At 38.8% G+C, this 25205-nt stretch overlaps 1 protein-coding gene across 4 annotated transcripts in view; it reads right to left on the bottom strand.

Moving 5' to 3' along the window:
* LOC126380549 (klarsicht protein) overlaps positions 1 to 25205 on the bottom strand; it is a 239381-nt gene that overhangs the window by 122033 nt on the left and 92143 nt on the right. For all 4 annotated transcript variants that reach the window (XM_050030023.1, XM_050030027.1, XM_050030025.1 and 1 more), the window contains 7 exons: positions 24051 to 24432; positions 23035 to 23155; positions 22221 to 22359; positions 21527 to 21730; positions 19264 to 19362; positions 18207 to 18309; positions 17435 to 17565 (listed from right to left, as the gene is read on the bottom strand). In XM_050030023.1, the coding sequence (XP_049885980.1) occupies positions 17435 to 17565; positions 18207 to 18309; positions 19264 to 19362; positions 21527 to 21730; positions 22221 to 22359; positions 23035 to 23155; positions 24051 to 24060 (807 nt within the window). In that variant the 5' untranslated portion in view covers positions 24061 to 24432. The remainder of the gene's footprint in view (positions 1 to 17434; positions 17566 to 18206; positions 18310 to 19263; positions 19363 to 21526; positions 21731 to 22220; positions 22360 to 23034; positions 23156 to 24050; positions 24433 to 25205) is intronic.

Here is a 25205-nt window from a genome sequence, read left to right on the forward strand (position 1 = left end):
TCGCGGGTCGCACGCACGCTCAATACATGGAATACACAGTTTTTGTGACCTCTACACCCGACCATGAATAATATTCGACCGTTGTTCGGCTTACTGTAATCTACTAAATGGTTCAACGCACAAAATATGCCGACAACTATTAAGATTCTCTCGGTACTTTCAAGATAAGTTGGAGCTATTGAAATTACTGGAGCATAATTCGTTGACCAGTTTTCAGTGAATGTTGCCGCCAGTTTGTGAGTGTTGGCGCACTCTATTTTGAAGCAATGGCCGGTGGGCATGTACGCCGGCATTGTTGGCTATTTTTGCCACATTACGTTATCAGCCTCAGTGTGGTGTAGCCACTTTCGCGGTGCTTTCTAAATCCGCAAGAAGATTAAAGTACGCAGCACGTAAACTGCGCGCCGCGCCAGCTTTAACCACATTAAGCTTATTTATATGGGAAACGGTCGTAAAATTGTTTTATTATGTCTTAAACAACGTTGTCGAGAGGTTGTTTCTTGTCAAAATTGCGGTTAAATATTCATAAATATGGGAATATTGTGTGTATATTAGCTGCAATTTAATAAAAAAAGCTTTAGATTAGACATTTCTATATTATATCGCAGATAAAACAAAAACAATAAGTAAGAAAATAGGTGTGTCGGCTGCAGTGGAAGCAGGTGAGGCCACAGGGGACGGGACGTTATCGCGGATCGCGTCGACGACGCGAGAATTATTGACCACCGTTTACCTACATCTAGCTGGAAAATAGGGTGCTACGTGAACTAATTCTAATACTATTCAGTACTGGATCTATGGAGCTAGGTACTAATATTTTTTACTCTAACATCACCTTTTTAAAGACTACAATATTAACAATCATGTCGATGCATTGACAATAACGTATAAAACCTTATAAAACTCATAATAATTCATATCTATATCATCAAATATTCATAATAATTTATCGCTCGATTGGCATGAAAATTGTTTTTACGTACACCAACAATGCCCACACCACTAAATGTCTCACAAATTCGAGAAGCAACCGCAAATTCCTTCGTGTGGTCAAAAAGTGGATTATGTACCAATTTCTCGCAATTCAAAGATTGGAATTATCTTTAAAAATACTTATATGTATATTATGATTTATGTATTCGATAAGGTAGGTTCTTTCATTCATAATACAGGAGTTTGATTGGTAAATCCATACTAATATTATAAATGCGAAAGTAACTCTGTCTGTCTGTCTGTCTGTCTGTCTGTCTGTCTGTTACTCTTTCACGCCTAAACGGCTCAACGGATTTTGATGAAATTTGGTATGGTGATAGATGATAACCTAGAAATGGTCATAGGCTATAAATAATCACGCCATCGTTCTTAGGGGGTAGGCAGTTGGCAGATAACTAAATTGATTTAGTGATTTGTAGTCGTTTTTGTTGGGACTTTTGCTCTTTCACGTCTAAACGGCTGAACGGATTTTAATGAAATTTAGTAAGGTAATAGTTGGTTATCTAAAAACGGTTGTACGATCAAATTGATCACGTCATCGTACTTAGGGGGTAGGAAGTAGGCAGAAAACTGAATTGAGTTAGTGATTTTTTTATGGTTTTTGCTGGGAGTTTTGTCTATCATGCCTAAACGGATGAACGGATTTTGATGAAATTTAGTAAGGTGATAGATTGTAACCTAAAAAAGAATATGGGCTATTAATATTTATGCTATCGTACTTAAGGCGTAGGCAGTAGACAGAAAACTAATTAGGTTAGTGATTTTTAATTGTTTGTTTTAAAAGTTTGCCTCATTCACGCCTTAACGTCTGAACGGAATTTTATAAGACTTGGTTAATTTAAAGATAGGATCTTAGGCACGGACACAGGCTACTTTTTATGGCGGGAAAATACCTCATTCCCGCGGAAATCTAGATTTCGTGATCGTGTCAAGAAGCGCATGACGCCATAGCTACTGGAATGATTTCGATGTTTTTTTTTTTAAACTGAGTGACTTCAAGTTAGTATTTGATCACTTTTCTAACTTAGAGGGTAGGTAGGCGCCATAATTTAGGGAATTTATGATAAAATTTTGATGCAACTGTCTTTATTAAACAGTTATATCTCATTCCTACAGGAACCTACACATAGCTATAGCTAGCTATCTATTAACATTAAAACTCTTTCTAGAATTACATTACGCCAATTAATTGATCTGATTTGTATAAGTTTTTTTATTCAACTGACTGTTACATTACATACAGATAAAATCTAATTACTTACACCACATAATTAATATAGTACTACATGACTAGCTACGCTTTAAACTTGAGGAGGTAATTCGATAGACATTTATACGAACTTTAAGCCCAGTAATCAATCATAGTAATAAGGTAATACTCATTTTAGACAAAGAAACGGATAGGTAATCAGTTCGTCAACGAAATTATAACACCTACACTTAGTTTGTTTACTATTCAACGAGGGAAAATAATCCTTACTAATATTATAAATGCGAAAGTAACTCTGTCTGTCTGTCTGTCTGTTACGCTTTCCCGCTTAAACCTCTCAACCGATTTTGATTAAATTTGGCACAGACAATCTTTAGACCCTGAGAAAGAAAATAGGATACCTTTTATTGCGAAAAGAAGGGACGAAGAGATTGAAATAGGGGTTGAAAGTTTGTATGGGATATTTTAATTTTAAAATATAAATCTATGAAACTTTATATTTAAGCACTTGATAAAAAATAATTAAACATTTGTTCTAGCGTTGCTGAAATTTCGACCAGTGAGGGGGTGAAATGAGGGTTGAAAGTTTATATGGGAGTTCGTCATTTTTGGGGATAAAACCACGAAACTTTATATTTAGGAACTTGATAAGAAATAAAAAAACAATTTGTTAAAGCGTTTTTGAAAATTCGATCTTTGAGGGGATGAAATAGGTGTTGAAATTTTTTATGAGGTTCGTCATTTTTCAAGATAAAAATATTAAATTTTGTGTTTAGGCACTAAATAACAAACAAAAAATCGTTTGTTCAAGCATTTTGAAATTTTTACCAGTATGGGGGTGAAATACGGGTTGAAAGTTTGTATGGGTATTCGTCATTTTTGAAGATAAAACCATGAAACTTGGTACGTAGGTCTCTTAGGATGTGCAGAGTTTTTCAACAAACGGATTTTCCGAAATTCGAACGGAACGGAACGGATTCGGAACGGGAACTACGAAGCCAAACTTTTTGTATACAAAATATTAACCACTGAACCTAGGAACATGATATTTAGTAGTTTTGGGTGTATCAAGTTAAAAAAAAAATTTGGCTTTTGTAGATAAAGTTCCTTTTAACGAATACTCTGCATCGCCGCCACTGCCGTCGGTTGTCGTTCGTCGTCGCGCACATTCGCCGAAGTGTGGCGGCAGTCAACGGCGCTGTCTTGTGGTGGGGGAGCGCACGTGGTGTATACGTGGCCTGCTCGCGAGTGTCGAGTCCAAACAATCTCCACATTTTAACAAATAATAACAAAATAGCAAACGTTGTGTACAAAAAAGTTTTAAATTAGGTCATTTTAAAATATTTTTGTACACAACGTGACGCTGACCCCTGTAAGTGTCTTGGACATAAGGGACCGATAAATATTCCTAGGTAATTTCTGCCACCCAATGGAATACATAGGTACTTTATAACTACTGTAAACAGATATTTTTTATTTTTTTTAAATATACCTACTTACTCTCTTTTAATCACATGCTATACCGTTCCTTTTATATAATCCTTAATATTCAAATTAAAAGTACGCAGACGAAGTCGCGGGTACCAGCTAGTAGGTAATAAATGGAAATGTTTAAGTTATTCACTTCTGTTTCCTCCAAATTCATCAACCGTTTCATACACGCACGCCGGTTAAGACCAGATTGCACTAAAACTTTTCTAAAGATATCTCCAATTTGGTCAATGTACATCCTTCTAGGTAAGTGAAGCGTGTCAGGATCGAAACAAATGATGTATTCCATAGTCTCTGCTTAACCCGGTGGGAAATAGGCGTGTGTTTATGGTTTGTAAGTTATTCAATTAATTTACAGAATGAGATAAATGTGTTTTGTGCAGAGTATACTGTAATAAGTAATAAATTCTCCATGCCATTTGAGAAAGAGGTTCGAAGTTGTCTCACTCATCTATCATCATTACGGCTCACTCTTATAAGTATACCTTTGAGAGTAGCTCGCATAAATAGAATTAGAAGTCGACAAGACATTTACAACTTACAACTCGCAAAACAATTTGTTTGTTACAGCCACATTTTATCATAAACCAATTAGAATTGGCTACTAGTTTTATTATGATCACTTGTGCCGTATTTTTCGTTCATTTATCAATTTAATCGCATAATTCTTTCAATGAAAGATCAGAGTACAAGGAGACTAAAATATAGGTAAGTACCTATAGGATTGTACCCTTCCTAACTTGTTGGATCATGATATGGGCGATGGACTGGTCACCTACCACTATTATGGTTCAATAATTCATTTTAGAACTTGGTATTAAAAGTGACTGCAAACTGTTTTTTGATTACTTGTGGCTCTGCCCACACCATTAGGGGTTACGTACGTGAGCTATGTGTGTACGTATATCGTGAAGAAAGTCTAAGGATGAATTTTGAGAATGGTCCATAGTTAAGACTTGAAAAATTCCATCATACCATAGAGATACAACCACCGTCATCGGCGGTAGGTAATTATGTCACAGTCCTCCGCTTCCTCGTGAGAGTTTCGCCAGATCGCTGCGACGCGTGCGCACTTACATCAAGATGGTGCGTGTGATGTTGCCGACAAAATGGCTACCTGTCAGAGAAAGTGCATCCGAATACGCTTTTGACGTTAGGGGAGACTCAGACGAAGCTGAAAAATTATAATACGCGGAATGTTTCCGCTTCTAATCCTTTTTGGGTCTGTATGAAAACAAATGTGATGACTATTAATTATTTATGGTTAAAATTGTTTTTTTTTTATATGGGGCTGAAGTGACCCTTTTGCCTTTGAGACCCCACAGGTGATTTCAGATGGAATGAACCTTAACAAGTAACACGCGCCGCCGCGCCTATGATAATGATTTTTCTTTCAGCACTTTTTCCTCGGCTACACATGTAAAGTAGCCGAGGAAAAATTGCTAGGTAATTTTAGGCGAATGAGACGTTAAACAAAAAATATTTATGTTATAGAAAACGACGATTAAAAATTTACCTTTGTCACCTATTGAATAAGACTTACTTAGAGAAGCTTCTACCGCGATTGGTTACTCCATCTACCCTCCAGATAAAGCTATGCCATTAAACGATATGGAACGTGTTTTACCATAATGCTTAGGGAAGCCTTTCCAGGGAGAATGTCTTTTTAATACACACATAAAAACATTCTAAGGTTATTTGTCAAACCATTCATGGAACGAACACACCGTCACTTTCTTTCGACTAATCGTATCTCACATCACGTAAATATCGATCGACGTGGTTGATATTGTTTTTATATTTGTGCACCTATGCATGGAACAATCAGGAACTTCTTTTATTAAATACACCTAGAGAAAACTAGCTTTAAGTCGCTATTTCATCCGAGTGGATTTCGGTTTTTGCGGTAAGTAGGTACACTAACTCCGTCATTGGATTCCGATCTATGTACATGTGCTAATTTTCTTCGAAATCCCATGGGTTTGGGCGTGAAAAGGTGACAAACAGACTACATTCATATATGAGTTATTTATGTGTGTGTATATACTAACACCACGCTTCTACAACGCGGCACTAAAGAATTATAGACAGCCTGATGGGGAAGTGACGACATCCATGGTAATTTCTGTTACCTTGTCTAATTTATATCGAACCAAGCCTAGTATTAGCATCATTATCATGAGCCTTGTGGGTTTTTATAGATGATGTAAAAAGCGTTACGTTGAATCTTAGCTAATGTAGTTTGCAGTACCTATCGTTTGTTACCCCGAAGACTAAGCAAGTAAAATCACAGAATTCCATGCTTTCCTCGAAACAACCTTTGCCTCCAGCCAGCTGGTAATAATTGATTCAATTATATAACGTAGCAATCAGTTTTAATAACTTTTAATATGCAAATCCACATTTAATGTAGACGGAAAATTAACGAGGTAGATCGGAATCGATTGGTAAAATGAATAAAATAGATTGTATATTGGACCACCAAAGCGCGGAAAGTGAACGATGTGGTGAGGCCAGCGGGACCGGCATTTCAGTGGACAGTTTATCACCATCGCTCACTTTCGAATAGTCTCCTATAGTCATAAAATAAAGTTTCTATGCCTGTGGGTTTGACTCTATGGAAGTACTGTAGAAAATTACTGTCAACGATTTTACGACGTAGCGGAAATTCGGCCTTTTGAACGTCTTTGCCATGTAATGCCGTAATTTAGCATCAACATCTTGGAACTGAATGTTTAATGCTATAATCAGCAACTTTACAACCACTTAAACCGGACATTATCATCATTGCAACCTTATATAGTCACTGCAGAACATTCATCTTATCCTTTGATATTGAAGTATTTATCAAATCACCTCGCGGGGCGAGAAATCGCAGTAACTACGATTACTCGTATGACGAACGGGACTTTGAATATTTTTTCTATGTAGTCGCGATAAAGGATATCAACAGAGAATACTTCAGTAGAACAATTCTAGCCATTTCCGAGGCTGCATAAAAACAGCGTATTGCATCCATTCACACACCGAGGCGTAGCGATTTCTAGCTCTCGCAGATCGTTGTCACAGAGCACAACTTACTTAGATGTTCGTAAATCAGATGAGTATTACTTATTGTGCACGGGTGCGTACGCACACTTTAATTATTGTAGAATAAATCGCGAGGGAGAGAACGCGCCTGGACGCCCGCGGGAGCGAAAGTGGCTACCGAACCCACGGCGATCTACCACTCCGATAAATTCATTTATCACTTACTAGTTTGTGCTCGTGGCTTTGTATACTTAGCTCCGTTCGCTAGTATTAACAAACATTAACACATAATTAAACGTCGTCCGTGTATTTCGCACGAGGCGACTGATGGACAAACTTTCGTAATAACCACTGGGTAACTACTACTATCCAGCTAGTCTCCCAGTGTAAGATACTCTCTAAAAATAGCAAACATTTTCGATGATAAGCAGAAGAAGCTGAAGCTGAAGAAGATGTCGAGGAAGCAAGAGAAGTGTGTCAGAATCGAAGCAAATGGACTTCCATAGTCTCTGCTTAACCTGGTGGTAAATAGACGTGAGTTTATGTATGTACACATATATGTATGTAATAAGCAGGAAAATGTTTCTTCTACTGCGAACACTTCTCGTATTCATAATGATAACGTATTCGTTTGTGGAATGATATTCGTAGTCATATGAGCAGAAGCAAGTTGAATGATAAAAACGAAACGTTGATAAATTGATCATTGAAATAGCTGCCTGTGAAAGTTAGATAAAAAGAGCAATGGAAAAGATTCAATTGCAATAGCCCGAAGGTATTTTAACACTCTTTTCATTTTTAACCGACTTCAAAAAGGAGTTTTTTTTTTATTAAGACATTTTAATTTACAATCGTGAACAAATTATTTTAGTTCGTGCATACACCGTAATGTAGGGTGTTCTTGTGGAAATTATATCTGTCACGATTGATCCAAAAACCAGTGTAAATAGATACAATCGGCTTGTATCGGGGTCGGTGTTCCTGTTGTGGGCTACTGTAATTGCCATTAGAGCTGGTTAGATTCTATCACATCCGACCTACCACCGTCATTATGATATATAAACAGCCTATATACGTCCCACTGCTGGGCATAGAGGCCTCTCCTCAATCAACCGGAGGAGGTATGAAGCGTATTTTACCATGCTGTTGCACTGCGGGTCGGTGGAGGTGTTTTTACGGCTAATAGCCGGCACCAACGGCTTAACATATCCTTAAAAAATGCTTTTAAATGTCCATGCGGACATTTGTTGACAGCAGCTGATATTAATCTTAGAAGGAGACGGCTACCACACGAACTAGCAAGGGACTACTGTCCAAAAACTACACTTTGTTTAGAAAGTCCTCATAACATGTGCATAAAAGTATACAATAAGATACCTGATAAATTTAAAAACGGACCCACTAAGCTTATGACTTTTAAATTACGCGAATGTCTAATTACTAATAGTTTTTATAGTATTAGAGAATTTTTGAATTTTCGACATTTGCGTGCTAATAATAATTAGCAGGATAGAGATGCTGTAACACTGCCTTATACCATATTGTGACTCTGTACCTACCTATCCTAAGCGAATAAATGATTTCTGATTTCGGATTTCCGACGTCATTGTGATACTATACTATAATAATATAAACTAACTAATCTAACCCACTGTTGCGCCTCCTCTTCCTCATTACATTTTTAGCGGTCCTGTGCGTACTCCGGCCAGTCCCTCTGGCAAGCGTACAAGTCGTCGCCTCATCTCTTTCGAGGTCTACCACGACGTGTACCCGTCATGAGGCACCCAATGCGTGACGATCCGTGCCCACCGCTCAAGAAGCACGCGACAAACATGTCCGGCCCAATCCCACTTAAGTCTGGCGGCTTTACAACCCACACAGCGATCCCAGCGTTTGAACGTAGTATTCTATTTCGGACTCGATCAATTAAAAAAAATATATAGAGAATTTATAAAAGAAGATCCTCCTAATTGAGAACCTCCTCCTTTTTTTGCAGTCGTTTAAAAATAAGTACAGAATAGTACAGAACACGTTCAGCTTCTCATCATCCCGGGTGATAGACATACCATGATAATGCCACTCCTCCGTGCCGTGCAGCTTAATGCACTCCTTGCATCAGCACCAGAGTGTGATCTGTTTGTGAGTGAATGGACGTATGTGATGATAGAAAATGAATGATGTGTGAAAATTAAATATGTTTTTATATTGTTTACACCTAATTTTCATAATGTTTAATTATATTATTGTTTATATTTAAAGTTTCACGACGCATTGGCGCCTCTGCACTGTAAAGTCGTGAAATGTAAATAAATAAATAATACATGTTAGTTTTGTATTAAAAACGGCTGCAAGTGGTCTATTTATTCTTCTTCTTTGTTCGCCCCTGTTCCTTTTATTATTCGATAGAAATATTTATTTGCGCCACTCAAGATGTTTATGATTTTAAATGACATAATAATCAACCTCTACAAAAAAAAATCATCAAAATCGGACCTTTCCCTGGCAAGTTAGAAATGAAACCCTTTTTAACATTGACTCCACTATCAACAGGGATTACACACCCGTATTTAACGCTTGACTAAATGCTATAACATGTAAAATATAACAAATATACATATTATTGCACACACAGGAATTAGTACAAAACAAAAGAGAAACAGAAAGCGTATTACCTATTACTACAGTAACAATCTCTTCCCGACAACCACAACAAAACAAAAACAAAGCGCAAAGAAAACATGTACGCGACAAGGAAATTTTCCTGACTAGCTATTTTGAATTTCTAAATTTTAACAATTCTGTACTATATTAACCTACCTTACCTGCTAATGAACGTAGGCAGGCCTCACTTGAAACGAAACTCATCCGCTCACTAACCTTTAATGAGCTTTAGGTTAATTGCAATGAATTATTAATAGGTATAAAAAAACTGTTTAACTTCCTAATGACTCCTTCAATACAGGAAAACGAAAGTTTTTGAAAGTATTCAAGTGTACGTATGTACAAATTTTACGTAACTCTTGGTCACTCATTTATTTTTGTTCAATAATTAACATTTTTTTGCAAGTCACCGATTGATATAACGAATTTTAAGAGGATTTTAACATTAAGTAATATTAAGAAATTAAGCAATCATTACAGATATAGAAGACGCTAGAAATTGCAAATAGAGCTGCATTTAGTTTTTACTAACACAGATGACTCGACCATTATAGACGGCGATACGGCTCATCACCTACGAGTATCACGTTGGTTTAACAGAAAGCTCGTTGAGCTATGGGTACTTAGTTCATCATGTACCTCTGACTACCCCAATTGGGACAAAGTCGTGAGCTTATGTTATGTTTCTTTTTTATCAAAATATTCATTCTGTAATTATAATAAGCTTTGTTTCATATCATGCCTGTGTCATCTCATTTCCATACATTTCTTCCTATTATCATTTGATAGCAACCTTTCCCGAAACGCAATCAGTACTACAAATCAAATGAGAGAATAAGAAAAAAGTAAATAAGTATAAGGAAAAGGATTCCCTGATATAACACTGTCAATCGACAGCATAAAAGGATATTTACGTTATACTTATAGAAAATCAAAACCACTGTCTACGCTCCATAGCGCTTACTTCGAAGGTACAAGAATATCGAGGAAACCGCGTCTACCACATACGCCACGCATACACCACGTATAACACAGCTAAATATGGAGAAAGCTCATAAAAATATCGGTGTACAAACTATACACGAAAATACTAGTAAGGAAGTCGTCAAAGGGTATGGGAGTAACATATATTTTTAACGCTTTGATGAAAGTAAACTACATGGTATATTTCCCGTAGTTTTATGGCAAAATAATTCTAAAAGAGTAAAACATACTGACACACCGCTGAACTGACGGCCTACTTGGTCCAGTGGTGGAGAGTTGGGCTCACGATCCGGAGGTCCCGAGTTCGAATCCCGGTAGGGATATATCACAAAAATCACTTTGTGATCCGTAGTTTAGTTAGTACATTGCAGGTTGGTCACTCGAAAGTCCGGAAGTAAGATGATCCGTGCTTCGTAGGACATGTTAAGCAGTCGGTCCCGGCAACTAATTACTTGCGAAAGAAGAATACTGACTGGCGCTGAAAATGTACTAGAACATCTTGCTCTATTCACGCATATAGGGAATGACACCCTGAACATACCGATCTAAACTCCAATTTCCATAAACATACAACAGATTGTCCAAGTGAAGGTACTACCAATTACATAACGCTGAATAAACGAAATTATTGTAAATGTAATTCCATCCGCGTATGGTAATATTACCCACATAATACGTGCCTTCATCGACTATGACCGTAAAAGCGGCCACTCAAGAACATTTATCTGCTCAAGAAATTAATAAATCGCGACTTATGCCAATAATGCACTGTAAAAGGTGGGTTTAGCGTCGACTTTACTCCATCTAAGCGCCAATAATTCAGGGTTTATCTCAGGAAAGGCTTGTTCGCCGATCATAGCTCTAGATAACCGATAGTCATGTCACACAAATTGACTAGCAAGGGTTAATACAGGCGGCGTGTGACCCGCGGTAGAAAGTTAGCGCAAAATCGACGTCGGGCATTAGTCAATCAAGTTATAAATAACTATCAGATAAGAGGCAATTTGTTCAGTGATCGGTAGACAATGATCTCCTAGCGTGACCTCTGCCGAACTCCGTGCAATCGCTCCACGTCCTCGTCCTACTGTGTTGAGACTGAAGAAACCCGCGTCAGCCTGTACAAACTAAGAGTACAGAAATATGAAACTTTTACGTAATTAGTATATTATTACCCGACTGCGGCGAAGCAAAAAAGAGGGTTATGTGTTTAACCGCTATGTATGGATGTGCTATGTGTGTTATGTACGTCTGTTCCCTCCTAATTTTTAAACCAAACAAATGAAGTGTCACTAGTTTTTCTCCATGACAAAACTCAGGCCGTTGACTGTAGATTTACGGTTAATATTTACGTAGCTACATACATACAGCATAACATAAGTTCACGACTATATTCCAATCGGGGTAGACATACAATCATCGCTTGATGAACTACGTGAACTAGGTACCGACGCGTCGACGAGCTTACTGTTAGACAAACGGGATAGGTAAGCTGTATCGCCGTTTACAATAGCCACTTCGCACTATTAGAAATACTGAGGGATGGGTTTATTATCTAGTCGTATTTTGCACAATTGACAACATTTCATTTTTACTAAGGTGCCTTAAATCGAAAACCATTTCGAGATATTTCTATGATTTACACAAAACACATTTTTTCAGATTTTTTAATTCAGTAATAATAGAAATATATTGAAAAATCCACGAGGTCAGAAGAGGAAGGCATAATAAGTTCAGACCTTTACATAAAAATTATAAAAAAAGTAAATGTCATACATAACATGACACTTTGTTTGCGACTTGTTTTAAATACGCATGCAAAGGTACATTACATTATACTGCCTTCATTCTATCAATGGCAGAATCCAATTTTCAAAAAATATTTTTTGTAACTTCTAGTGGAAAAATCTTGAAAAGAAAAAATACGTGTCTTCTATTTAAATAAGTACTTTCGAAATAGCACAAAAAAACCACGGCTTAAAAATTTGAAATGTTGTCAATTATCGCAGTGGTGGATTTACCATATAGCAAGAGTAGCACAAGCTACAGGCCCCTGGAATGTAGTTGGTGTAGCTCACAAGTGTATTAAAATAATTTCTATCTAGAACAGATTAGCTAACACCACTCACAATAAAACAAAGCGTATCTTTGTCTAGGTATATCTACTATCAGCTGTTCCAGTGAAGTTGATAACACGATAAAACATCTCTACTATTAATAGAAGATCTATCATAGAGTATGTATCGATTAGAGAGGGTAGATAACAGTATCAAACCCTTGAATATGAAACTATACTTAATACTGTAGTGGAAAATATTTTAATATATTGTTGTTTGTAGCAACGCAACGAAACCTATCACAATGGTGCTGATACCAGTTCACACCATCTATTTTTATTTTTAAGTTATATCTGTCATTTTCTTATCCGCCGAAAATGAAAGGGACGGGTAATCGATAGGCATATTAAAATTAGGCAATGCAAAATTTATGGAACACACGTCAATTTCAGGCAAACTATTAAAAAGAGAAACCTTCCAAAATTTTACATTGCCAGAATTAAGATGGCAACACACGTCAAACGGGTTGCGTATCAGCGACATGCCTAAGTATTTAATTCGGGCGGAAAAATGAACAGTTGTCAATCATTCGTCCCTTTCCTTTTCGGCAAATAAGAAAATGACGGGTATAATAAAAATAAAATTAGGAGGGAGGTGTCTGCAGGAATCGGGGCCTTGTTGTCATTTGGTTTACCTATACCTGACATCTTGAATCTAAATACCATGAAGTCAGTTAAAAATACTAGTATTGGGCGGTAAAAAATATACGTTTAATAAATACATAATGCAACAAATGCAACTTGTATCATCAAAAAATATTTGAGCCGTGGTATTTGGTAGAACCACTTGGTACAACGCTTGTCTCTCACTTTGAGGCCGCAGGTTCGAATCCAACACACGCCTAATGTCGAATTTGTTTTCGAATTCATGTTTGGTTCATAAATGATTATCACGTGCTTAGCGGTGACGGTAAACATCGTGATGAAACCCACATTCCCGAGAAATATGTTTCGGAGGTATGTGGGTTAACCTGTATTGGGTTGCTTTCCATTCACGGGTTGGAAGGTCAGATAGGCAGTCACTTCCGTAAGAATCAGACCTGTCAAATCTTCAGGATAGGTAAGCGGACCCTGTGAAAACGGGATAATGCAAGGGAGATGATAATGATGATAAAGATGATAATCATTAAAAATATTTATCGGTGTTGTTACACGAGACTAGTACAAACTGTACAAAGGTGATATCGTTATTACCAACAGTTACAACAGAGTGTAACTTCCTACGCACTATCCTAATCACACTATTAAATGCCAGCTGTAAGTTAGAACATTCTAGATGAAAGATATAGTGTGTACCTACCAGGTAAAAATACAATTGACGGGAAACATATTTATAGCCGTGCCGTTAAAGTCATGTAATCTTGTTAATTGGAAGGAGGATGTGAAATAAATGTTGCATAAACGAGCGCAGGCGCTTCTACGGCGATATTTACATGGTACTGCGGGCTGATAAATCTCCACATAGATCATACTGTTTAACAAAGAACTCTCGCTCACGAGCTGTCGAAGCTAATTAAGGGCATCTCTCCATCGCGGGCTGATTTATAGCGGTCATTAGAGCGTGCAGCGCGCGTCACGACGGCGACGCGCATTGGACGCGCAACTATACGAACGTACCAAGCGCCGTACCACGACGTATGTACACCGGTGCGGAGTATGCGCAAATGTCAAATTTTACAAGAGATGAATGTGCTGCACCTACTAATTCGGAATTGCAAGCAAATGCCAAGCGCAAGTTGGACTTTCGTGTCGATAGTAACAAACTCTTCAAAATGATAAGTTTAAAGACTCGCCAGACAGATCGGCAGCATTTCTGAAGATGTCAAATTTCACTAAAACAGCCTGTAGTCCAGTGGTTGAGCGTTGGACTCACGATCGAGGCCCCGGGTTCGAATTCCGTTGAGGACATATCACAAAAATTTGTGATCCCTATTTATTATAGTTTGGTTAGGGCATTACAGGTTGATCACCTGATAGTCCGATGTAAGATGATCCATGCTTCGGAAGGCACGTTAAGCCGTTGGTCTCGGTTACTATTTACGTGAGTAATAGTTACATGAGCCATGACAGAGGCTTTTGGCGGCTCAATCATAACCCTGACACCAGGGTTGATGAGGCTGGTATTCCACCAAGCCACACGATAAAAAGACTAAAATATAGATTTTCTGGGGGCAATGCAATATTGCAATTTAACATCTGCTCATATAAAAGTAAGTGCGCAATGCAAACAAATGTCAAATAGCAATATTGCTTTTTTTTGATTCATTGCTTCAATGTGGCCTATTAACCCCCCTGCAATTACTTAAATACGGAAGACGAGAGTGAAATTAGCTTCTAGGATTGCACATGGAAACCAAGTTTTATTGTTGTAAGTCAATAAAGTGGCTGATTTACTGCTTAGGTCTATGACTGAACAATCTTCCGTTTTTCCCGCAATATGATACCTATTAGGGATTTTATTACAGACGTATTGTTAGTTACTAGTTTGAACTGCTTTTATTATCCTTTGTATAAAAGTTAATAGTTATAACATGTTTTTTTTTTTTAATAACTATGCATACACGGCGTGGGAAAGTTGTTGACATTAAACTTTTATAATATGAAGATTCTTCTTCCTCTTTTATTATGTGGTCAATAACCGACCTTATCAACTCTGATGTCCCGGTTAATATTGGGTCACCAAAAGCATATGGCTCACATAACGACTACATATTTACTGTTAAATTGACAAACATATTTCCTCTCAGACGACGCCCAGAGCCGAAGTTCGCGCCCAACTGGGCAGGCCTGTTGTCTTAAACGTTGTACCGGGTGAGAACCTTCAGCGCTCCCCATTTGTCCGGCCAAGTAGTTGTTAATGCCATCTGCGGCAAATCTACAATAAGTCACGTCCAAAAAAACTATTTCATTGTATGTGGACTGATTAGTTTCACCACCCGTAGACTGTAGTAGAAAACGCTGATTGTTTCGCCACTTCGCATATAATTCACTTTAAGTAAATACAAAGGTTACAAACACGTCCGATAATAAGAGATAGATCGATGAATATAAAATTAATTAAAAACTAACCTTTTTTTAAAAGGTATATTCTGTTGCAATTGTCAACACTTACTAAGTAAATAGTAGCCAGGACAGACTGCAAACGTGTCTTCCGAAGCACCTTCAACGACGCGCACTGTTTTAATGGTTTTTATATATGTGACAAGTAATAGTAATTAAATACATTCAGTAATTCCATAATTTTCAATAACAATGATAAAATTTACGTCCTTGAAATGTTGGAGATACCAATTTAATGGTAACACAGTGGTAACATTTACGTCATCAAAGGGCTAGCAATGGCGGCTTGTCATAGGATTGAGCCTACCTGGTCTTCTTATACCATCTTCTTCTTTGCGAGTCGATGGCGATCGAAACTAAATTTTTGCTGACCAATAATTGGCCAATTATTGGCCAATTATGGTATAAACCATGTAATATATGTTACTATAGCCGTACGGCTGTATGTAACACCCATGCAGCCATGCATTCATGCACTGTAATAACCCATCCAGCAGCACCGTGAATCTAATCGCACCGCAAGCGCGCGCTAGCTATGTAATCTTAATAAACTGTGTGTAAAAGTCAAATCTGCACAAAGAGGAACCTAATCATTCTTTGCGCGGATTTTGCTCGACTCCAATAGCAACAAAAAACAAGGTTGTTCAAACCTCCGCTTCCTCACGACCTCAATGCTTGAATTAGCAAGTAACATTAGATTCCTTATCCGATAATTAAAAGGCTCGATACGGGCAAAAAAAATAATCTGGTGAAAATAATATTTAATTTGCATGAGGTGAAGGATGTTACACTACCTGATATAATACGTACGCTCCTCTCTGCATTTTACTACAAGTTAATTTAAAAGTAGCAAGTTAATATTTAAATAATATCAAACAAATTGTATGAAATTCTTTTATCCGATATTCCTGCATCTCAGTTAAGTTCCCCACGCTGAAAACCATTATTTATTTAATTACTAAAATCCTGCCTGCATTCCAATGAGAAACTTTCCAGGCTTCGTTCACCAAAAACAATATAGAGGGCGTTGTAGTTTTAACATGACAATTACCTATTTTCTCACTACGCGGGTATATAATTATTCCAAAATACTATAATAATGTAATGGCACAAGTGTAGAGGTATATAAAAATAATTGTTGCTTGATATTTAGATCAAAAGCGCACCCCTGATGCCGGGCAGCAGCGGTATCAGTACTGGTTGGAGGCCGAGGAAATGGATTCTGGTAGGGCTCTAGCTGGAACATCACCGATTGAGAAATTGGTCGGTGTACTGCGGAACGGAAGGCGATTGGGGCAACCACCGTTCTACACGCCCTATCTATGGAGTAATGAAGGCGATTACTCCACCGACAAGAGCGCAGCTCTTAAATAAAGAGAGATATTTAGATCATGTTACGTATAGAATTATGTTGCTACCTATAATGCTTCTCTTTATTTTGATCAGTATAATAATGGGTTTAAGATGTAATTGTGCCTGGGTGTAATAAAAAGGGTCATCATTTATACCCAGAAACAAAGATAAAAGATGCATATTATGTCTGATATCCACGAAATTATATGGTTAAATGAAGGACAATCTGTACAGCGCCATCTATATTGTTTTTGAGGAACGTAGCCTGGAAAGTTCCTCATTACAGCCCTCGCGACACGGCAAACGCAGAATTAAATCGAGGGATTTGACCAATAGCAGTACAACGTCTTTCCACGTAGATAGCATTCGCTGGGTCTTTGGTTGAAACCCTCGATATAAATTCGTGCCGAGCGCGGCACGGTTACCGGGTCTGGTGATTAACACACGACGGGAGACAAAACTCCGATTGAACTTAGCTTAGATTAGTGAAGTTCCAAATCGATCGATCTACAGTAGTCTATGTAAAATGTTTCTGTTACCTGATGCTCCCTCAGTTTCCTCAGCAGCTCGTGGTAGGGCGCAGCCCTAGCGGCAGCGAGCGACGGCGGAGGCAGTCGGCCCTCCATCACATGCAACCATCGTCGAAGGCATCGCAGCTCGTGTGCTGTATCTTTAAAAAAAAATATAGAATTTATATACGATACGATATAAAATATTATCATTACAAACATTTACTTTCTACGCGTTACATTCTTTTTTAGGAAATGGAAATTTAGATCCAAATCTTTAGGGAGGTTTTGAGTCACGCATGCGTTCTCAGAGATGTGTTAGCAGCTCCTGGTCCTATTTAAAAATTCCCGTAGAGCGGACAGTATGATTTACTCCATGATATTACATATTGTGTACAGCGCCATCTATGAACCTCTTTTGTAACTATAACAACATAGAAAACGAGACGCCATCTAGTGGATTTCTCACGAACTGTGGCTAAACGTACAACGACATGACAGATACAACGTCGATGATCTGTTTAGTAGTAACATAATATTTTATACAGATGGCGCTGATGTTGACGAAATGCACGCAATATTAAATTTTTTTTGAATGTAGTGCCTAACCAGCCCCAGCACTATAACAACGCCGCGTGGATAGCCAGGTTTTACTACGGTTTTGGACTTTTCCAATTATAAAAAATAATACATGAAGTCTGAAACGCGAACGCGTCTAAATAAATTTGTGTTTAGAATTATTCCTTATTCTGTCACGAATAGTTTACGTAATTCCATAATTCCGTGTTCAGTGGATACTTACCAACGGAGTCAGAAATGTCTCCATCTCTGTGCTGCTGTTCTGGACTCAGTAGCAAGCGGAGACCCTCCCATTTGACGTTCAAGTGTTCAACGCGCCAGGTTACCTGCCAAACACAATATATTATAAACAAAACTTATATTAACTGCGGCGTCTCTTTAAATGGAAACCCAGCGTCAACATTTATAACAGCCACTTCCTTCTAGACTGGACTGTGATCGAATAATGACCCATAGGAATACAATGCCCGAAGCCACTGTGGTCCTGCGGTACACTGACTTGGTTCTCAATATCGAAGCTCCGGTTCGAACCCCTGTTACAGGTCTTGCACCATTTAGTTGTTATTTTAAACATTGGCTCTACCATTATAGATGGCGATATGGCTCATCACGCTGGTGTAACAGAAAGCTCGGTGAGGTGTGGGTACTTAGTTCATCTTGCGATGGATGTAACTCTGACTACCCCCATTTGGGATATAAACGTGAGCTTATGAGTAGAACGCGTTCAGCGGCTATCTTCCCGGACATGTCATAGAACCGTCGTATGAGAAGGTGTTGCTTTATGGGTTCATTAAAGCCAACCTAGGACTCCATATCATAAAATGCTGCAAGTTAACTTCTGATGACTAGTGGCTACCTGGCCCTGGGCCAGGAGATTCCTGGGATCACGAGAATGACATTATATACGAACGTGTGTTATGTTTTAAGCTGGATACGGTGATGAACCACATAGTGATTGATCATCACCCTTGGTTACCGATCCTTCGCATTATATGCCATCACCCAAATTGATTGTTTAAGCTCGAATCTGCTGAGATACCAGACTCATTATGTTTTGCATTGTGTCTTGTTGAAATCGGCGTTCCAGCAGACAAGAAGTCAAATAACATAATCGTTTTTTACCCATATGGTTTCCAGGATTTGTGCGTAGTTAAAAGCAATAGGATCTCCCCTATCACACGGGACGTAAACATAGCTGGCGAGGAGTTGGTGTATATAAATGTATATACTGTACATCTCTGACTACCCCTTTGTGGATGTTTATATTTTTAATGCAGTACCTCTGCGCCAGCCTCGGGGATCCGCTCCAGGATGGCGGAGGCCTGCTCGATGAACTTCGCGCGGCGGGGCTCGACGGCCACCAGCTCCGACATGCGGCTCTGTTCAAAACAAACATATTGCAGTCGTCAGTCATCACAAAGTGTAATCCTAAACGTAGTATGTCGATAAAATAATCCCTTTTTTACCGGCAGGCAAGCTTTTGACCACAATCTCACCTGATGGTAAGTGACGATGTGGCCGAAGTTGCTTTTTTTTTTGACGTGACTTATTGTAGATTTGCCGCAGATGGCATTAACTACTTGGCCGGACAAATGGGGAGCGCTGAAGGCTCTCACCCGGTACAACGTTTAAGACAACAGGCCTGAGGGTGCCCAGTTGGGCGCGAACCTCGGCTCAGGGCGTCGTCTGAGAGGAAAAATATTTGAAAGAATTAATCGACCCTAGTGGGTCGATAGCGATAAGCGCTGAATGAGGGCAATCGTCGACCACGCCGGCGGGGTCGGTATCGGGGCCGAAGTTGCGACATGCCTACTTAGTAGGCGCCTATTCACTTTTGTCTTGAACAGGACTTGTCCAGATTGTACTTATTGGGAAACAGATTCGCGGGCTGAGAATTCCAGACCTTAGCAGTCCGTATAAGGAACGAGGAAGTGGCGAGATGGTGAGATATTCACGACGTAGAGGTGGGATCCCAGCTCTCGTATAGTTGCCCGAAGATGATGAAAAGGGGATGTTAAAATTAAATCGTGTAATTCCAACGCACACTCGCCAACATGTATCCGAAAAAATACCAATAGACAAGCAACCGTACGCCGGTGCTCAAGACTCTGAGGCTTTGCCTCAACAGAGCAGGGTGGCAGGGCAATCGTGTAGCAGATGGAGGAAAGACGTCCCACGAAGAGCGCCGAAGCACTAGAAGACGAAAGGGGAAACATCCATCGAGTCCATAAAATAGAAAGAAATCACTCGTAACGATCCTTAGTATACAATACAACATAATTTTTTCACTATACATTATAAACAGTCGATGATTTTGAGTCAAAATTCACGTTCTTTTTAAATTATTTTAAAATCTTTACTTTTGCGATGGAAAATTCCACTTGATATTAACTCAGAATAATGACCTGAATCATCCCTCTCAGTATTCGTTACGATGTTACTTACACCTTGTACAAATACTTAAAGGTAGCCAAGGTGTATGTATAAGTGTTAGTGACATCGTAACGAAAACTTTGAGGGGTGATTCAGACGTTGATTCTGAGTTAATCAAGTGGAATGGAATGAAACATCCTGTACAATCAAAGGGTGAGCTACCTTCCATTTCTGATTGATAAATTATTTATGGGACACCCTGCTCACCTAAATTATCTAAAACGAATTTTATTCGAATTTAAAAACTTAGGGACACCAATTTTATGATTTTTTGTACCGTAGCAAGGGTATTACAATATTATTTTAGAATAATGTAAAACCACAGTAAATTGTTTACAATTGATTTTTAAATATTCTTATTCTCTTCTATAGCTTTTTTAATTCTAAAATCAGATTAGTTTTAAACAATTAGTTGAGCTATCTTCGTGATACGCTTTAATACCTGCCAGTAGAAGTAGTTTATGAACGCTGCCAACAGGATCTGGGGGGATAAAAATGCCACATCGAAGCAATTTATCTAAGAAAGCAATATTGCAATTTGACATTTCCGCATATAAAAGTAAGTGCGCAATGCAAACAAAGGTCAAAAAACAATATTGCTTTCTTAGATGAATTGCTTCGATGTGGCCATTTTAACTCCCCTGGTATCGACATGTATCTACTGTCGATAGTTTCAAATACTAGGCCATTGGGATGATGTGGCATTGTAACAAGAGAAGATGAGGTTAACGACGAACTGACTGACTGTAAGTACCCAATAAAGATCTGACAGTAAAATATTTAGTGTTGGCGCATTAAGCAAGCGGGTATTATACCTTTGTTCATGCTAAAAGTTGTGTTCTTTTATGACATATGTCGCGTACACATTGTCTTTTGCATGAAATTCACAACGAACGGGAATTATTGACATATTTTAAACTTTAGGAGTCCCACAAGGCTGTAAAATACCTACTTTCCAATTAGTATTCTTGAAACAGCACGTTCTTGACTTTAATTGCTTAATTACAGCAACGAAAAGTATGTACGAAAATACGAAACGTAATGTATGAAAAGACGAAAAATGATTCGTTAACCTCGGTTGTCTTATTTACACATCAATCGAATACAGACCATTCTTAGTTTCCTGTTGGATAAGTTCTCGGGACTAGAATAGATCTCCTCCTGCACGTGAGTGAGCCACTGACACAGCTCAGTAAATTCGGCGATGAGTTGACTGAGTGACCACTGCCGGTTGAACCCAGATGTAGGGTTCAGTAGGCGCGGCCCGCACTGCAACACGGACGAATTGTTTGACAACAGCTCGCCGTTTGCTTCCTGAAATGAGAAAAAAAAGTATTATTACAAAACCTACTTACCTTACTTACTATTCAATTATGATTATTATATATGTAATGTAATTAATAATCTAATTCTAACGGCTTCTGTGGTCCAGTGGTTGAGCGTTGGACTCACGATCCGGAGGCCCCGGGTTCGAATCCCGGTGGGGAGATATCACAAAAATCACTTTGTGATCCCCAGTTTGGTTAGGACATTACAGGCTGATCACCTGATTGTCCGAAAGTAAGATGATCCGTGCTTCGGAAGGCACGTTAAGCCGTTGGTCCCGGTTACTACTTACTGATGTAAGTAAGTAGTCGTCAGGGGCCTTTGGCGGGTCAATCATAACCCTGACACTAGGGTTGATGAGGCTAGTATTCCACCTCACAACCCACACGATAAGAAGAAGTGTAATTCTAGCCCTAACTCCCGTCTATAATTTATCTGAGGGCAGTATTCAGAGTACGATAATAAAGTGTCGCCGCACCTTGCAAGTGTCGATGATCTGGTTGTCCATGATGTAGTCGTAGTGGTGCTGCAGCAGCGGCCACAGGTCGTCGCCGGCGCTGCCGCCGCTGGCCGCGCTCCCCCAGCTGCGCCGCCACGCCTCGCGGCACGGCTCCTTCCTGGGACAGCCAAACAACGACATTTTAGATAACAGCACTAAACAAAATAGGTACCGACTATAAAATTTTGCGTGCATAATATTGCCTGTCGAGCCTCTCCGTTGTATAGCGACTTTAATTTGTGAAACTGGCAATAGATGGCGCTGGCATCATCAACGTCGTAACTGCTTTGGGCAGTTCCACGGTAGTACAGAAAAGTGATGTGCAGTTCCGTACGTTCGGAACATTCCCGGCGGTAAAAAGAGCTTTATTACCTACCCTTTAAGCAAGATCTGAGTACATGAAAAAACAATAAAAAAAGCAACCTTACTATTAAAGAGTTTTTACAACGAGGACATTCCCAATTTGGGAATATTCTAGGGAACGGCACAAAATAAGGATCCGTTATACGCATATGATAGATACAAGGCGCTTTTATATAAATATTGTTAAATGCCAAATGATTAATTCCATTCATTCGAAAATACCTACGACTTATATAAACTCACACCCCTAATCCCCAAAGGAGTTGCCATAGCTACAAGTAATCAGTAGACAGCCTGCAGCCACTAATACGATTTCTTAAGGCAGATTTGATGAACCGTATGGATAGCCCATACGGATAATGGATACGGAGCCCATGGGGATAATGGTCCAAAACGTCAATGATGTGGTTTTAATATTAAAAAATCATACCTTTTCTTAGTGAGACTGTGGTAGGGACGCTCCAGCTGTTCGCAGCGCCCGCCAGGTGGCGCCGGCGCACTCCGCAGCGACGACAGCGAAAAGCTGCTTTTCATCGCCGAGTGCTCGAAACCTGGAATACAAGGGCAATACATGTAGCTAAAAAATCATATCACAGATAGTCATCCCACTACTGGCTATATGCATAACGGTAAGTATATCTCCCGCATGAATGGTAAAACAGTGTGATGGTAAATCGACATTTCAGTTCTTATATCATTGATAACTCTACGAAATACACATTTCAGTCAGTGCAGTGTCAAAAGAAACGTAGATACTTGCTCTACAACCAGACATAGTGATATCTCGTTCTCGGATAAAGAGCTTTATTGCCTACTCTTTAGGTCTGCCTATATAGTAGTAATGGTATAGTAGTAATGTCCGCATTGTGCCCCCTGGAATGACCACTTTGGGGTCAAAACATAACTATATGATATGTATTAATAACGTAAGTAAGAGCAACAGTTAAACTTCGATTTAACCTTTCGAACGCCGGAACGCAGATCTCGACCAGACACAATGTAAAATCTATTGTGTCTGGTATCTCGGCATATGAGAGGTTAAGACACGAGATTTATGGCGTTCGTGCAATGATTACAACTGTTTAGTAGCCAATTACCGAACTTAAATTACCATAATCTTACACTCGCTCTTGTCAATTTGATGCATGCATATATGAATCACAGCGAGCGGTCAAACAAGTATTGCTAGCATGGCTATGGGAGACAAGCCATTACGGACACCTAAGTGCCGAGCATACACAAATGGAGATTTAAACGAATATTTATCGTAGCTGAAAACTAATTGTTGGAATGACTGCTTAATCAAATAACTCCAATGTAAACGCTCCATATTTGTCCCACTCTTGTGTACAAACAGAACCCATTCAATACATTACAAACCAATGGAAAGCAACTCAAGTTATCAGAAGTCAAATCAAATGCATACAGAAAACACTGGATACTTACTTGTAGACATCTTGACTTATTCGTGGGAACTTCTAATTAAATCAATTTAGTATTAAATTGACGATAGCGTTCCCGAGCATCGTTTTGTACTCTCTCATCAATTCCTTAGTCTCTCTTTGTACTAGTTCGATTCTTGTCGAATACTTCGTTATTAATGCTACAGTCTAAATTGCTTCGTGTTTAAATAGTGCTATGGCGACTAGATTCGTTATTAAAGTTAATAAGTACAATAAATAGTGGATTGTCTTAATCATGTAATCTTGAGGCAAGACTCATGAATTTGAAGCGTGATTTGGTTTTGGTCGGACGGTCGGTGGTCACATTTTGAACTTTGGCGGTCCTCTTTGCCTTCCCTGCGTGAGCGTTGATCGTCGTTATGATCCTGAAACAATCAAAATTCTCCAATGAGACAACACATAGTTTACCAAAATTATTATAAAGCATGAACAGAACATTTCAACACTTATTTTCTAGAATCGTTTTTAGAAAGTATTTTTACCCAAAATGAAATCATTTAACAAAGACCTTATCATAGGTAATTAGCTTTGCTGTTTGACAGAGCAGAAAACCTGACCCGCACAGCGGTTACATTCTTGAGTGATCGTTCGCGGTCGCAACACTAAAGTTCGGATGAAAAGCCAATAAGTAAGTACCTTTAGACATGATCATGAATATCAAATTTCGCGAACCATTCACTTTCTACTAAACAAAAATCAATTGTTTTCACCCGAAGGGCAAATGGCATAGCGATCGAAAGCCGTGGAGTCGCGCGCGCAATTTTCTTTTCACAGTTTCACACAATTTGCAGATTTACACGACAAATCGCCGCGGCACGACGCCCCGGGCCGCGCGGACTGAACACCGTGTTATTTTCGCGAATACCTCAACCTTGTCGTGGAACTGTCACTAAAGTTCGATTGCGTGCAACAAACGTTAACGTTTACACCATTTGTTGTCACTTTCATTCATCATTATCGTGAATATTGTAATGTAGAAATGTGTGAGAGTTGACATGTTAAGATTGATCTATTGATATCAAACTGCCTGGGCAATATTGTATAAAGCAATTTAGAGGAAAAGTGACTGCCATCACGACGCGGATCCCAAATAATATCGATTACTATACTGAAATTGACCGTTGATTATAATATTTAT

The sequence above is a fragment of the Pectinophora gossypiella genome, chromosome Z (assembly GCF_024362695.1).
Source record: "Pectinophora gossypiella chromosome Z, ilPecGoss1.1, whole genome shotgun sequence".
In the NCBI taxonomy this organism is placed as follows: Eukaryota; Metazoa; Arthropoda; class Insecta; order Lepidoptera; family Gelechiidae; genus Pectinophora; species Pectinophora gossypiella.